General features: G+C 35.7%; 1 protein-coding gene across 28 annotated transcripts in view; it reads right to left on the bottom strand.

Annotated features, from left to right (window-relative positions):
• Positions 1–13,713, bottom strand: part of PLEKHA5 (pleckstrin homology domain containing A5) — a 203,807-nt gene that overhangs the window by 81,361 nt on the left and 108,733 nt on the right. For all 28 annotated transcript variants that reach the window (XR_006742798.1, XR_006742797.1, XM_036459076.2 and 25 more), the window contains 3 exons: positions 5,150–5,233; positions 4,306–4,426; positions 1,884–1,988 (listed from right to left, as the gene is read on the bottom strand). Coding sequence is in view for 26 of the 28 variants with exons in the window: in XM_036459076.2 (XP_036314969.1) it covers positions 1,884–1,988; positions 4,306–4,426; positions 5,150–5,233 (310 nt within the window). In the remaining 2 variants the exon portion in view is untranslated. The remainder of the gene's footprint in view (positions 1–1,883; positions 1,989–4,305; positions 4,427–5,149; positions 5,234–13,713) is intronic.

Genomic DNA, 13,713 nt, shown 5'->3' with positions numbered 1-13,713 from the left:
AAAAAATCTGGGGTAATTTTCTAGGGACTTGCATCATATAAATATATTCCAAAGTACACTTGGTCTCTGAAGAGAAATACAGTCATGTAAAAGGAATACTGTTGAAGCAATCGGTTTTGGTTTCACATTTTTTAAACAATGTGAAATTCACTCTTCTAGAAACATGTCTGCGAGCCTAAGGATCATGGAACCATGAAGCAGTGCGCGCATTCTGGTAAACCGGATTTAATAAATATGTTAATCGTCAACAATAGGAAAGTATGTCAGGCAATTTAAAATGACTGTGCTAAAGAAACCTCAGCATATAAATACATTTCACAAACACAGTTTTCTTCTTACGTATACGGTTTGCATTTTGCTCATTCGGCAGAAAAGAGTGCCTATTTGGCAGCTCTTTCTAAATAATTTAGTTCATAAAAATACCAAGCTCAAACAAAATTACAATTTTAATGAAATATATCTTCCCACGTGTCCCATTTAGAATAAAGCAAGATTGCAAGAAAATATGAAAACCTGGATATGAAAAAGATGGAAAGGGGAAAAGAGGCCAGTTTTTTTCCAAAACTATTTAAAAAAAAATATATATTTTATTGATTTTTTACAGAGAGGAAAGAGAGAGGGAGAGAAAGTCAGAAACATCGAGGAGAGAGAATTATCGGTCAGCTGCCTCCTGCACACCTCCTACTGGGGATGTGCCAGCAACCAACGTATATGCCCTTGACCGGAATCGAACAGGGGACCTTTCAGTCCGCAGGCCGACGCTCTATCCACTGAGCCAAACCGGTTTTGGCAGTAAATGATCTTTAAATAAAAATGAAAACTTGAACCAAAGTTACATACCCAATCAAAGGAGTAAGGAATTGGCAACACTAATTTGGGGATTCTTTGGATTTTTAAGATGGTCCTCTTCTAATACATTAGTTTAGCTGCCAACCATCTTTCAGAGGGAGCAACATTTAATGAATACTTCATATCAAATTCATTATTAATTTTAAGAATATAATGATTAGGTCATCTGAAAGCAATTAGCACTATTTGACAGAACAAATTATACACGGCCAATGAACTATTTAATTTGTTCTGTATCACCTGTATACATGTAGGATCAGAGACAGAACAAAACCAGACAAAGGTCTTAAATGCCAAATGCATCATCTCAGGTAGCTGGTGGTCATTTAGCTGAAACCTAGTTGCAAACCAGAAATTAAATTAAAAAAAAAAACCCAGCAGCCTATATGCAGTCAAAATAGATGCCATGAAGCCCAATGTACAGGCATCCTATAATTCCAATACATATGACCAAGTTCCAAAAACATTAGTCATCAAATTTCCCAGACAATAGAACAATATATAGCCCAACTTATCAGGGTGTTAACCATGTTTCAATTATAAAACAAGGAAAGTAAAAGAAGAGAGAAAAACAAAGCAAAACAAAACAGCATTTAGAAAGCATAGAAGCAAAAATCTGGAAGAAAATCAGAAAAGTCTTAAATTCCCTATAAATTAAGTTTATAATTATATATTTCTCTAATGATTTTTATATGAACAGAAAAATGAACAATATCTCTAGATGTTTGTTTGTTTTTTCTTCTCAGTTTAAAAAATATTTCTGCTTGCCAAATTTTGGCATGTTATTCCTATTTCATACAGCATATATTTAACTTCAAATCTAGACCTACCTATGACAAACACACGGTCCCTGCTCTAACTACCCTTTCTGGCCTCATTTGTTCCCCTAACATCCTCAGTGTTAACAGAAGTGAAAGAATGTGGGTGGCTCCTCCAGGCCCTTCTCCATTTTACAGAACTGTCTCATGGACATTCAACAGAAAAGACCCCTCTATTCTGTCCTTTTCCCACATCAAATAGGGAAAAATAAATACCTGCTTATAAAGCCAACCTCGTCTGACCACCGGTGCATTAGGGTTCCTTTTGATTGAATTTGATCTCTTTCCAAAATTATGAACTTTTTTCGAAGCCCGTGAGGTCTAAATAGAAGAAAGCACAGGTGGCATTAATGATTAGATATTTCAGCTTATTTTTCATCCTCACAATGTTAATCTCTTTTTCAGATTCCTCTGAAACTTGCAGGAGTTAAATCTTTTCAGATGAATTATTGCAATTCTGCTTTTGCTGGCTTAGTTCTTCCAAGTGTAATAATTCCGCACAAAGACTTCTTCCCCCAGGATATTACAAAAGGATCACAGGTTTTATAATCTCTTCTTTAAAAGATGGACATACAATTTCTAAAAAGGCACTGGGGATGGCAGTATTTTGTCCTACCTGTTACATAAGTTGAATGAACCCTGAATAAAAATTATTAACAAATCTTGACGAATAAGCCAAAAGACAGAACTTTATGCATTATATCTGTATTGAATAGTGTTTCAACTACAAAAAATTAGCAGCAGGTCACAAGAGAAATATTCAGATATAAAACATAAGCAAACAAATCACACATCAAGTCAAAACAGGGCTTAATGTCATGGACAAATCTGAACTTGAATGCTAGCAGACAGATGGTATTTACTATATTCTTAGAAGTACACATAAGGATATACAAACTTTTAAGATACTGCTATGTTTAGCATAATGATTTATTTTGGCTTAAGTGGCAGTAGAAACCAATGAACATAAAAACAAAGAAGCTGAATTTTAATTTCTGTATGAAAGTAAGTAATTTCAAGTGATCTCTTAATTTCCAACTTAAATCTTAAAGCTAGTTTATTTTATTAATATTTTTTGTTTTACCTAAAGCATGTGTTTTCTTTTAAAAAATAAATTTTAATTTACTTTTAATGTTTAAATATAATCTAAGACTCAAATGGTACAAAAAATATACACCAGTCTACTTCCTTCTCAGCTCTGGATACGAGCAGCCAAAGAATCACTGTGTGTGCATCTTTGTGTTTATTTACCTCGAATAATTATTTTCATAGCCATGGAATATCTTCCTACACCCCCTCCCCCTTCAAATGATTTAATATATAATATCTACTATTTCTTGGAGCTCACTATGTAAAGAAAATGGCTATTTACACTCTTGTCTGTGCTATAAAACTTTTAACTGTGTAAATCAAATAAGTGAAAAAAACGTGTCCTTTTCTGGTTGCCACTGGCATTTTTTCATATTATGAAGGATCTGATATCCTTTTTCACATACTTTTAGAAAAAAGCTATTTTTCCCCCTTCTATGTGATTATAAATATGTAAAAAGTGATTTTACATATTTGCCTATTTAAAAACTGGGTTTTAAGCCTTTTCCTTATTGATTCACAGCACCGCTTTAATTATAAAGGAATTATTCTTTGTTACACGGATTGCAGATATATGCATGCATGATAATTTTATATGTTTGAAACTCTCAATTTAAGTTCTGAGTTTTATATCATTTTTAGAAAGCCCATTCACATTCTGAGTTTCTTCTTTTCCTTTTCTTTCTTTAATATTTTTTATAGATTTTTTTGAGAGAGGGGAAGAGAGAAGGAGGTAGAGAGAAACATCAATGTGAGAGTTAATCATTGATTATCTGCCTCCTGCACACCCTCTATTGGGGATTGAACTCAAAACCTGGGCATGTGCTGGGACTGGGAATTAAACCAGCAACCGTTTGGTACATGGGATGACACCCAACCAACTGAGCCACACTGACCAGGACCTTTCTTTCTTTTTTTTTCTTTTTTTCTTACAAACAACCAACCAACCAAACCAAACAAACCTTTCATTGTTTTCATTAACATTTCAATACCTGATCTACAGGGAAAATTTTTGTTGTAAAGTATGAGGCATCGATCCCACTTTCTTTCTAGACAATGACTTAGTGGGCCCTAATCCACCTACAATTTTTCTAGATTTAAATTAAAATTATTAATAAAGCATTCTAATATTCAGTTATCCTAGTAGCATTTTATATTATATAAGAACTACAAATTATATAATTATTTACATTTATTTTTAAAGAGATTAAGATGGTTCATTCCAGGTGTACTTAATAGGAATTTCTAGGTCCTTATATTAAATTGCTATTCTTTCACACAAGCATCCCATTACATTTGTAAAATTATTTGAAATCTGAACTCTGTAATAATTTTTGAAAATGTAAGTCATTGCATTATTAACACATAATCTTATTACTTTATATTCCAGGCCATTGCTTATGTCAATTACTGCGAATGTAATTAGGTTCGTGTAATAATAAAAATGAAATAATTATTCTATAAATATAAAATCTACTGAGCCATAGCAAGACACTGACTATCAATTACACCAGCTATCAATAATTAACAGTAAGCAAAAATAACTTACTCTGCCGACAGGGCTCATTGGGTGTACTGTGTAATCGGAAGTCATGTTATAGTTAGAAGCTTCGTTGGTCAAACTTATAGAGCGTTCCTTCTTATCTTCGGATGTCATAGTTGGGACAGTCCTGAAAATATATGTCAGAATGCTAGAACTTTCAGAGTATTTAAACCGCTTTACAATAAAGCTTATCTAGAGTTAACAATGCTGGAGTCCTACTTTCTCAAAAAAGGTGTATAGTAGGTGGAGTATAATAAGCTCTACAGTCAGGAATTAATGTTTACAATTACTTTAATACGTGTTTCCTAATCACAACGTAAATAAATAGGTTTATTTTAATAAGCATTAATAGATATTCTTCTTGGAAATGTAAAAATTTAGCTACAAGATTAGCTATTTAATACTGAAAACAATAACAGCGATATCAATAACTAATATTTGTGAACAGAATTCTAGTATAAGGTATTTCCATACATATTTCACTCGATGCTTATAAAGATCCTGAGAAATGGTAATTACCACTATCTCTGATTTAATGATGAGGAAACTGAGGTCAAACTAGTTTCATAGTCTGACCAAGTTTATAGGCTCTGACCTAACACCCTGGGCTTTTGAAATATCTCTTTTTGAACTACTGGATACATATCTTTTGAAATTATATTCCTTATAATAAAAACATTTTTTGGGTAATATTTCTATACCACACAAAATAAACAGATGTCGTTCTGTTATTATACTTGACTGCACATATCCAGATAAGAAAACTGTTGAATTGCACTGCATTAAGTAGAATATGGGTAACAGCAATCGCAATTTTGAACAGAGGCATTACACGAAAATCTGTACTTACTGTTCATTCACCACAAAAATACAATTGTCCTGTGATGGCTGTCCTGTGACTGGGTGTTTACAGGTCACTTTCCTTTCATTGTGGCTGAGGGAAAAGAGAAACAGAGAAAATGTAAGTATGTACTTTCATCATTACAAACATTTTTCTAATATTCTTACAGCAAAATAGCCACTTCTATAGTAAAACATTGAAGTTAGTGAATAAAAGAAGATGAAATTCAAACCCATAGCTGTTGAAATATAGCTTTTTACTACTCACTGTGTGTGCACATGTAAATGCCACTTACAGTTTTACAATACAGATAAGCTCAACTCTCTAGTCTAACCTCAATTCTTTCTTCCCACTATTTTATAAATAAAGTTGATTTGTTTCCACGATCAATGCACTTTACATTTGATAGGTAGGCCACAAAAGTGAGTAGTAATATCTACTCACCTCCATTACTTTGTATCTCAATTTAAGCACTTAATGCTAAAATTCACATGTGGAGGGAAATTAAACAGTACTACTATAGGGGCACTAGCACATTAACAAATAGTATAATACCATTTGAAGAGCAGTAACCTACGATGTTTTTGTTTTACAAAAGAATCGCTATATAAATAATGTAATGGGATTGCTTTTTGTGATATTTGAGGAAAATATGCTATAAAAAAGTGGAATCTGCAGGAGAAAATAAAATGCAAAAACAGAAACAAAGAAAAAATCTACTTGTTATGTGTGCTGAAAAAAGTTTTCTTTGAATTTCTCACTTCTCACCCTTTTGGTTAAGATCAAGTGAATAAAAGAATTACTATTTTTGGGGGGGAGTAAGACCTTTGCATAGAAATACTATTCTTTCAAGGTTGAGTGATAAGATTAGGTATTGTACTGTTTTCTTGAAATGAGAGTAGAAAATATCCTCAACTATTTATCTAGCTAAGCCAAAGATATTATATGCCCAAAGTAATATGCAGTATACATTGACATAGAACACATATCATCATGTTAAAATTAACATTTTTTTCCATTGGGTTTTATCCATAAAACAACCTAACATTGGTATGCTTTAACTTAGAAGATTTACTTTCATTACGAGGAAGAATTTCAAAATGTTATATCATATACTGCTTTTAAATCTTCGAAGATTATTACATGTGCGCTGAGTTTTGGGAACTCTACAACCACAAGCCACAAACTTTCTGGCAAACTTTAGACTCTTAAGTTCCTTTTCCAAATCCTAACTGCCATTAATATTTTACTGGTAGCTCTGTACTTGAAATTCTAGCCATTAAATAAAACTAATACCATATAGAAGAAAAAGTACAGAGTTACAGTTTTTAAAAAAATTATACATTTGACTGTTGTCACAGTAGAATGATTGGTAGACTATAATGAGCTTCTATTACTATATCAGTTTTTTTTTTTTTTTGTGGTGGTTTGTCTTTATACAAACATACTCAATAAATGTTAAGATTTAGTGGGTTTTAGATATTTATTCGGGTGGTATTTTTATTACATAAAAACATAAGCAAGTGTCTCTTACCTATTAATTTAAAAACAGTACCATAGTGGAAATAAATTTATGTAATAAGCAATACAATGGTGACAGAATAACAGGAAGTATAGCCTCTGGAGATAACTGGAAAATACTGAAATACTCAAATGTGATGACCACCATGAATGTGTCAAGGCATGTAAATTCTGATATTTAAACAGTATGAAACACTGTGGGAAGAAGAGGGAAACATAACCTGTGACAGGGATTAGATTATCTAATAATGGAAAAATGGAGAATAGCTATTTTTTCCTTAAAGCGTCTCCTTGGAAACGGGCATTAAAGAGCTAGAGTTGGCTCAGTAATAGAACAGAAACACAAAAATTCTTTTTATAAAAACCAATACTGCACAGAGAAAATAAACACCCCCCTACATCTCCCATCATTTCCCCATGCTATGTCATTTCACCTGGCAGGGATACAGCAGACTCTAATCCTAATATTCTAGAGGCTCTAAATGATAACAATATGGCTCTGCAGTAATTATTGGGCTAAGAGACTACAATGACTTCCTAAACACTAAATAGATTTAAGTAACCGTTAGACAAGGTGTAGGACAATGAAGAAATTTAATTAAAGGAATGATTAAAATGGAGCCCAAACAGTCTCTTCCCTAAAAGTGGGCACTATTTCAATAAAATTGACATTTTTATCATCTCATCTTAAAATAAAACTAAATAAAAAAATTTCAATATTCCACCTTAGGTAAAAGACCAGTGACTAAAACCAACATCAAACCTGAATATTTTTACATTCTTCTTCTACTACTTAATGTTCTTGTATTAAATTAACATAATTCAATAAAATCTCTAAGAACACTCAGAGATCTTTTATTGTTTTTAATAAATGAAAGTCTTTCCTAATATATTTACCTAATTGCTAACACACAGCAAACTAACAAGTTTTCTTAAATGTTTACTCATTTGTTCCGACTTATACAATATTCTTAAAATCTGGCTCTTGGTTACTAAATAACACACACACACACACACACACAAATTAAGTGCATTTTCTAAAATGTTAAATCCCAAAAATCTGTACAATGATATATTTTAAGTTATAGTCAAGATTACTAGAGGTTTCTATAAAATTCAAAATCAGAATAAGATTTTATAGGCAATTAGAATAAAAAAAAATTGTCATCTCCTGTAAAACAACATACTTATTAAACAGAAAAACCAGAGTAATATTTTTTAACCATTTTATCAAAATTAATTAAAATCAATAAAATATATGACATATCAAAAGATCAAATAAAGCAGAAACCGGTTTGGCTCAGTGGATAGAGCGTCAGTCTGCGGACTGAAAAGGTCCTGGGTTTGAATCCGGTCAAGACCATGTACCTTGGTGTGGGCACATTCCTGGTAGGGGGTGTGCAAGAGGCAGCTGATGGATGACTCTCTCATCGATGTTTCTAGCTCTCTATCTCTCTCCCTTCCTCTCTGTAAAAAATCAATTAAAAAAAACAAAAACAAACCAATAAAAACTAAAAACAAAACAACAACAACAAAAAATCCCCACAAAAGATCAAATCCAGTCCTAACTATAAAGATGTGGTAATTTCCCACTTCCTGACAGGACTGTCCATTCTCATTGCTCTTAAGCAAATGTATTTTATATACATTTTTAGAGATTTAAAAATTTAATGAAGCTATTTTTAAATTTAAAAACCACTCCTTCTTATTATAATGGCATTTACACTTTACTTCTATAACATGTTTCATTTTACGTACAATATCAAAGGATAAACACCATTTCTAAACCATTACAGAAACTAAAAATGAGTTCAATACTGACAGCCAATTTGAAAGAATCAATGTACAATAAATAAAATCTAAGTTTTTCTGGGGGAACTCACACCCCTCCACAAAGGCACTTGTTAATGTAAAAAATTCTTTTTTAACACCTAATACGCTAACTCAGTGGTAGGCACGCTAACTCAATGGTTGGCAAACTGCGCCGTCTGCCGCACCGTTGACTAATGAGTTTGCCCACCACTGCGCTATCCCTCTAATATGTATAGCAACAAGAGTTGGCTGGCCCACTGTTAAGTACCAGTCATGACCTCTGACCCTGCCACAAAGGAGGAGTGCCTGACTGCCCAGGACCACGAGGGCTGGCAGGGAAGACAATGAATGAATGATTCCCCGCCTTCCCTCCTCAGTTCAACCAAAGTTTGTCCCCTCTGTTATATACAAAGCACACGTTTTCATCAGCCTACACTTGCCATCTTTTTTTGCAGTCACAAGTTTGGCTGCTGTTGGTTTTTTTTGAAGGGCCTCAACATTCAGATCAGGAGTACCATCGGTTTCACTGTAATACTTGTGCAGCAGTGTGTTCCAGTGTGATTCATCTATTAGGGAACAATCTGAGCATCATATAAATTCCATATTTGCTTATGCGTGAACCTGTCTGTGGGAAACTCCAGGAGAATGCAGAAAACTGCACCCAACAGAATTCCAGCCACACGGTGCACACACATCTCACATCCGCACCAACTTCAACCGTGGGCCAGCGACTGGAGGTCACCGCCTGTTTTATGAAGCACACTCACCCTCACGTGATACAACTTTCTAATTCCATACATCCCTACTTCCAGCACTTCCCAATAACTCACACGCGGAAGCCCTTGCAATGTCCATTTTCACAAGCAAACTGCAGTTCTTTTTCAAGGCAAAGTGTATTTGCAGTGTTTTTCTTTTTTTCTTTTTTTTCCTATCTGTTTAATGTGTGTGAAATGGTGCAACCACTTTTATTAGGTTCCTGTGTTTATCTGTATGTGTGACTCATGAACTTTTCTGAGTGGGATGCTCTGAAACCCATTTTTAACAGAAGCCTCATGCTTTTCACAGCCCAATTTTGCACAGTGGGGTGATTTTTAAGAACATGTGTGTTGTGTTATAGCAAAACTGACTGTGCTACGATGTTAAGAAGTAACACACCTCTCCATGCTATTAGAAAATGCATTTGAGGCTTTGCTAGACAAGGTGTCCGAGTTAAAATCCTTGCCAGGGATTTTTACGCTTCATAAATGAAAAGGAAACACTGGGAGATACGGTTTTACATAAGTTGGTGTTTCCAGAGGAATGTGCACTTACAAAGAAGGTATGAAACTCAGCTTGGTACAAAACATGCGGTCACAGAGCAAACCAGTTCCCATCTTGTCTCTGAACTCACTGTGGCACGGCAAGAAGTCCAAACTTCTCTAAGTATAACCCTAGGTGTTCACTTATTCTGCCTTCCAGATAGCTGTCTGTCTGTGAAATTTTCACACACAGGTTTAGATCCACAGTTGCCAACAAGGAGCGATTTCCTCTCTCAGGAGACACTTGGAAATATCTGGCAATAGTTATGTCACAACTGGGAAGTTACTCCTGGAGTAATGGGTAGAAAGAAGCCAGGGAGCTGCTAACCACCTTACAATGAACAGGGCCTTTTTAAAAATATATATATTTTATTGATTTTTTTTACAGAGAGGAAGAGAGAGGGATAGAGAGTTAGAAACATCGATGAGAGAGAATCATCAATCAGCTGCCTCTTGCACACCTCCTGCTGGGGATGTGCCTGCAACCAAGGTACATGTCCTTGACCAGAATCGAACCTGGGACCTTTCAGTCTGCAGGCCAACGCTCTATCCACTGAGCCAAACCGGTTTTGGCTGAACAGGGACGTTTTTGACATGAAGTACAGCTGGGAAGGCGCAGCAGGGCCGGGATGAGCGGGAGCAGCAGGCGGGGATGGACTGCCGGCTTTGGCCCAATCCCCGCAGGCCATGCCGAGGGACCCCACCCGTCCACGAATTTGTGCACTGGGCCTCTAGTTCCCATATAAAAGCTCCAGAGGAAGATCATGTTTTTATGCTAGCAAAGGCAGTATGTGAGCAGGTTCTTAAATACTGACGACACTTAAAAAAAAATGAACTCAGCTCTTCCAGGGAGTTAAGGTCTGAAGGAAATAGGTCACATTCACTAGCTCCATCTGAGGATCATGCTGTATCAAAGGCCCAGAAAAAAGGATGAAATCAATGCCAGTTTTAGCAAAGACATCAAGAAATTGACAAACAACATGCCAAAACCGGTTTGGCTCAGTGGTAGAGCGTCAGTCTGAGTACTGAAAGGTCCCGGGTTCGATTCCAGTCAAGGGCATGTACTTTGGTTACGGGCACATCCCCAGTAGGGGGTGTGCAAGAGGCAGCTGGTCGATGTTTCTCTCTCATCGACATTTCTAGCTCTCTGTCTCTCTCCCTTCCTCTCTGTAAAAAATCAATAAAATACTTTTTGTAATTAAGAAATTGACAAACAGCAACACACACTGCTTGCTCTTCGGCATTATGCCCTCTTCACTATTTACTCCAAGACATTTAATCATTTACTATAACTAGGAGATCAAAGGACAGACCTGCATATTTAAAGCCTCATGTAACTATTTCATTCAATAATTTGATTTGAAAGGATCTTAAGGTAAGTCAGTTGCGTATATATATTTCTGGTGTATATATGGTGTATATATTTCCATCAAGTTACATACACAACAAATTAAAAAGGACATATTTGCCAGCGAGAGAAGTTCATTAGTCTACCCAATGGCTTTTCAAATTGTGTATGTGTGTGTGACTCAAACAATAAATCATGTACGTGACTGTACCGGAGAAAAGCGAGGCTAAGCTGTGCTACTTTCAAGCAGTTCTGAGCTTTCTGGTAGCTTACATACAAAGGGAAAGCTGCCGAAACCGGTTTGGCTCAGTGGACAGAGCGTCGGTCTGCGAACTGTCGGTCAAGGGCATGTACATTGGTTGCGGGCACATCCCCAGTGTGGGGTGTGCAGGAGGCAGCTGGTCGATGTTTCTCTCTCATCGATGTTTCTACTCTCTCTATCCCTCTCCCTTCCTCTCTATAAAAAAATCAATAAAATGTATTTTTTTTTTTAATAAAGGGAAAGCTGATCAACTACAGAGTTCCTATAACCTATTTATGGAAACAGCAAGTTACGGCAATTCTAATAGCAGGTGCTTTTATATAACAAATAGATTGCATGGCAGTGCTCTGAGGCTAAGGGAGGCCAGTATTTGTGTCCCTTCTAGGGTCACTGGAGTGAGACAACCTTCTGTTATTGTTCAGTCCACACCCAGCCTTCCCTCAGCAGAAGGCTTAGAGAGGAGAGTGACAACAACATCTATAGAACGGAAAGACCCCGCCCCCAATAGGCGCATCAAATGCATACCACATTTCAAATACAAACCCCAATAAAATGAGGAGAGAGGAAAAAGCACTTGCTCAATAATATATGGTGTTTTAAATTTCTAGTAAAATGATAAAAGTCAGTGATACTTAAGTAATTATTTCATTCTTAAGTGTTTTCAAACTACTTTAAGGAAAAATAAAAGTATTCAACACAATTAACAATGGGCTGACTTAACCACATGTGGTTGAAAAACTCCTGCTCTCCATTAATAGGCCAAAACTATGCAACGTGTATTCAGTGCAAGAAACTTAAGTCATATAGGTAATATATCCTATAAAAAGTTCTTTAAAACATTAAGATTTATATAATTTTTGCAAAAATAAGTATGGCCCTAAACCAGTTTGACCCAGTGGATAGAGCGTCAGCCTGCAGACTGAGGGGTCTCATGTTCGATTCCAGTCAAGGGCATGCACCTTGGATGCGGGCACCCCCGCAATGGGGAGTGTGTAGGAGGCAGCTGAATAGATGTTTCTCTCTTATCGATGTTTCTACCTCTCCCTCTCCCTTCCTCTCTGTTAAAAAAACACACAATAAAATATATTTAAAAACAAACAAAAAAATAAGTATGGTACTGAGTACTAGATTTAAAAATAAAAAATGAGGGCAATGTTACACTGATTAGTACATATCATATTCTTTGAAACAAGTATAGAAAGGAGCTATGCCTGATTTTAAAAATAACAACATTATGACTTCAAGGAGACATGGTTATTTATAAGCATGTAATATAGTAGCACTGAGTGGCCTCTCTTATTTAGCGAGCCACTCTCACAGCCGTGGCAAACTGGCTGCAAACATCATGGGTAGACCACAAGGTCCGAGGGCAAAATGAAATGTTTCTCTTTATATACACGTTTCAAAAAAGTCTCTCCCAATCTCTTGGCCATCTTTTCCCAGAATGTCACTAGCCAGATGTATGCCTAGGCCTAATCAAATCATCGGTAAGAGAACTTACATCGATCAAGAGTCTCAACTTTGCCTGCTGCCCTCCTCGAGGAGAGTGAATAAAGTAAGTTTCTATTACGGCAGCAAGAGAAAGCTGGGAAGGGACAGGCTCATTGCAAAGAAACACTTCGTTTTTCTCAGAGAGGGAAACTCACATCTGTTCCAAGGAAACACTTACACTAGAATACTCAAAACTAGATTTTGCCATTCTACTGATAAAAGGAAAAAAATGGTTTTATAAACTTTTTCCTTTGAGAAGCTTTGGAAAGGCAAAGAGGGCGATTTTTACAGAAAGTCAAAACTCTTGATGTTTTATTTCCACTCTCAGAAAATGTTTTGGCCAATCAATAAACTATGCCCTGGCAACTTCTTTGTAATTCTCTCCTGTGAGAGTGCTTGTATTTGCGTGTGTGTGTGCGTGTGTTAAAAACACCTTTATTTTAGGGGTACCTCAGTTATTGTTTGACTACAAAATTCATTCTTTTTTCTAATTTAAGAAATAAACATTGAGATTTCTATTAATGTATTGTCAACAGGAGTCAATATAGCTCTTCTGAGTGGTACGTTAGATAAAGCAAGCTTTATTAGGTAGTGTTTTCTATGTGCAACCATAGCAATGAGGTTGAACATTTATCCACTATGCATAAAAAATACGTATTTTAGAACCCTGTCTGTCCCACAGAAGAAATTGTGGTTGCCTCTTATTAAACTCAGATGCAAACCGTTTGCATGCTTTGCTCTGAATCATGTATTCCTCCTGAGAAAGAGGGAGGACTTAATTTAGTATAAGAAAAATAGGATATCATAGTGGTTTGGCAATTCTTCTGGCAACCCTGGGAAT

The sequence above is a fragment of the Pipistrellus kuhlii genome, unplaced genomic scaffold (genome assembly GCF_014108245.1).
Source record: "Pipistrellus kuhlii isolate mPipKuh1 unplaced genomic scaffold, mPipKuh1.p scaffold_m20_p_3, whole genome shotgun sequence".
NCBI lineage: Eukaryota > Metazoa > Chordata > Mammalia > Chiroptera > Vespertilionidae > Pipistrellus > Pipistrellus kuhlii.
The sequence above is the reverse complement of the archived record's forward strand: the minus strand, read 5'-3'. Positions and strand labels throughout refer to the sequence as shown.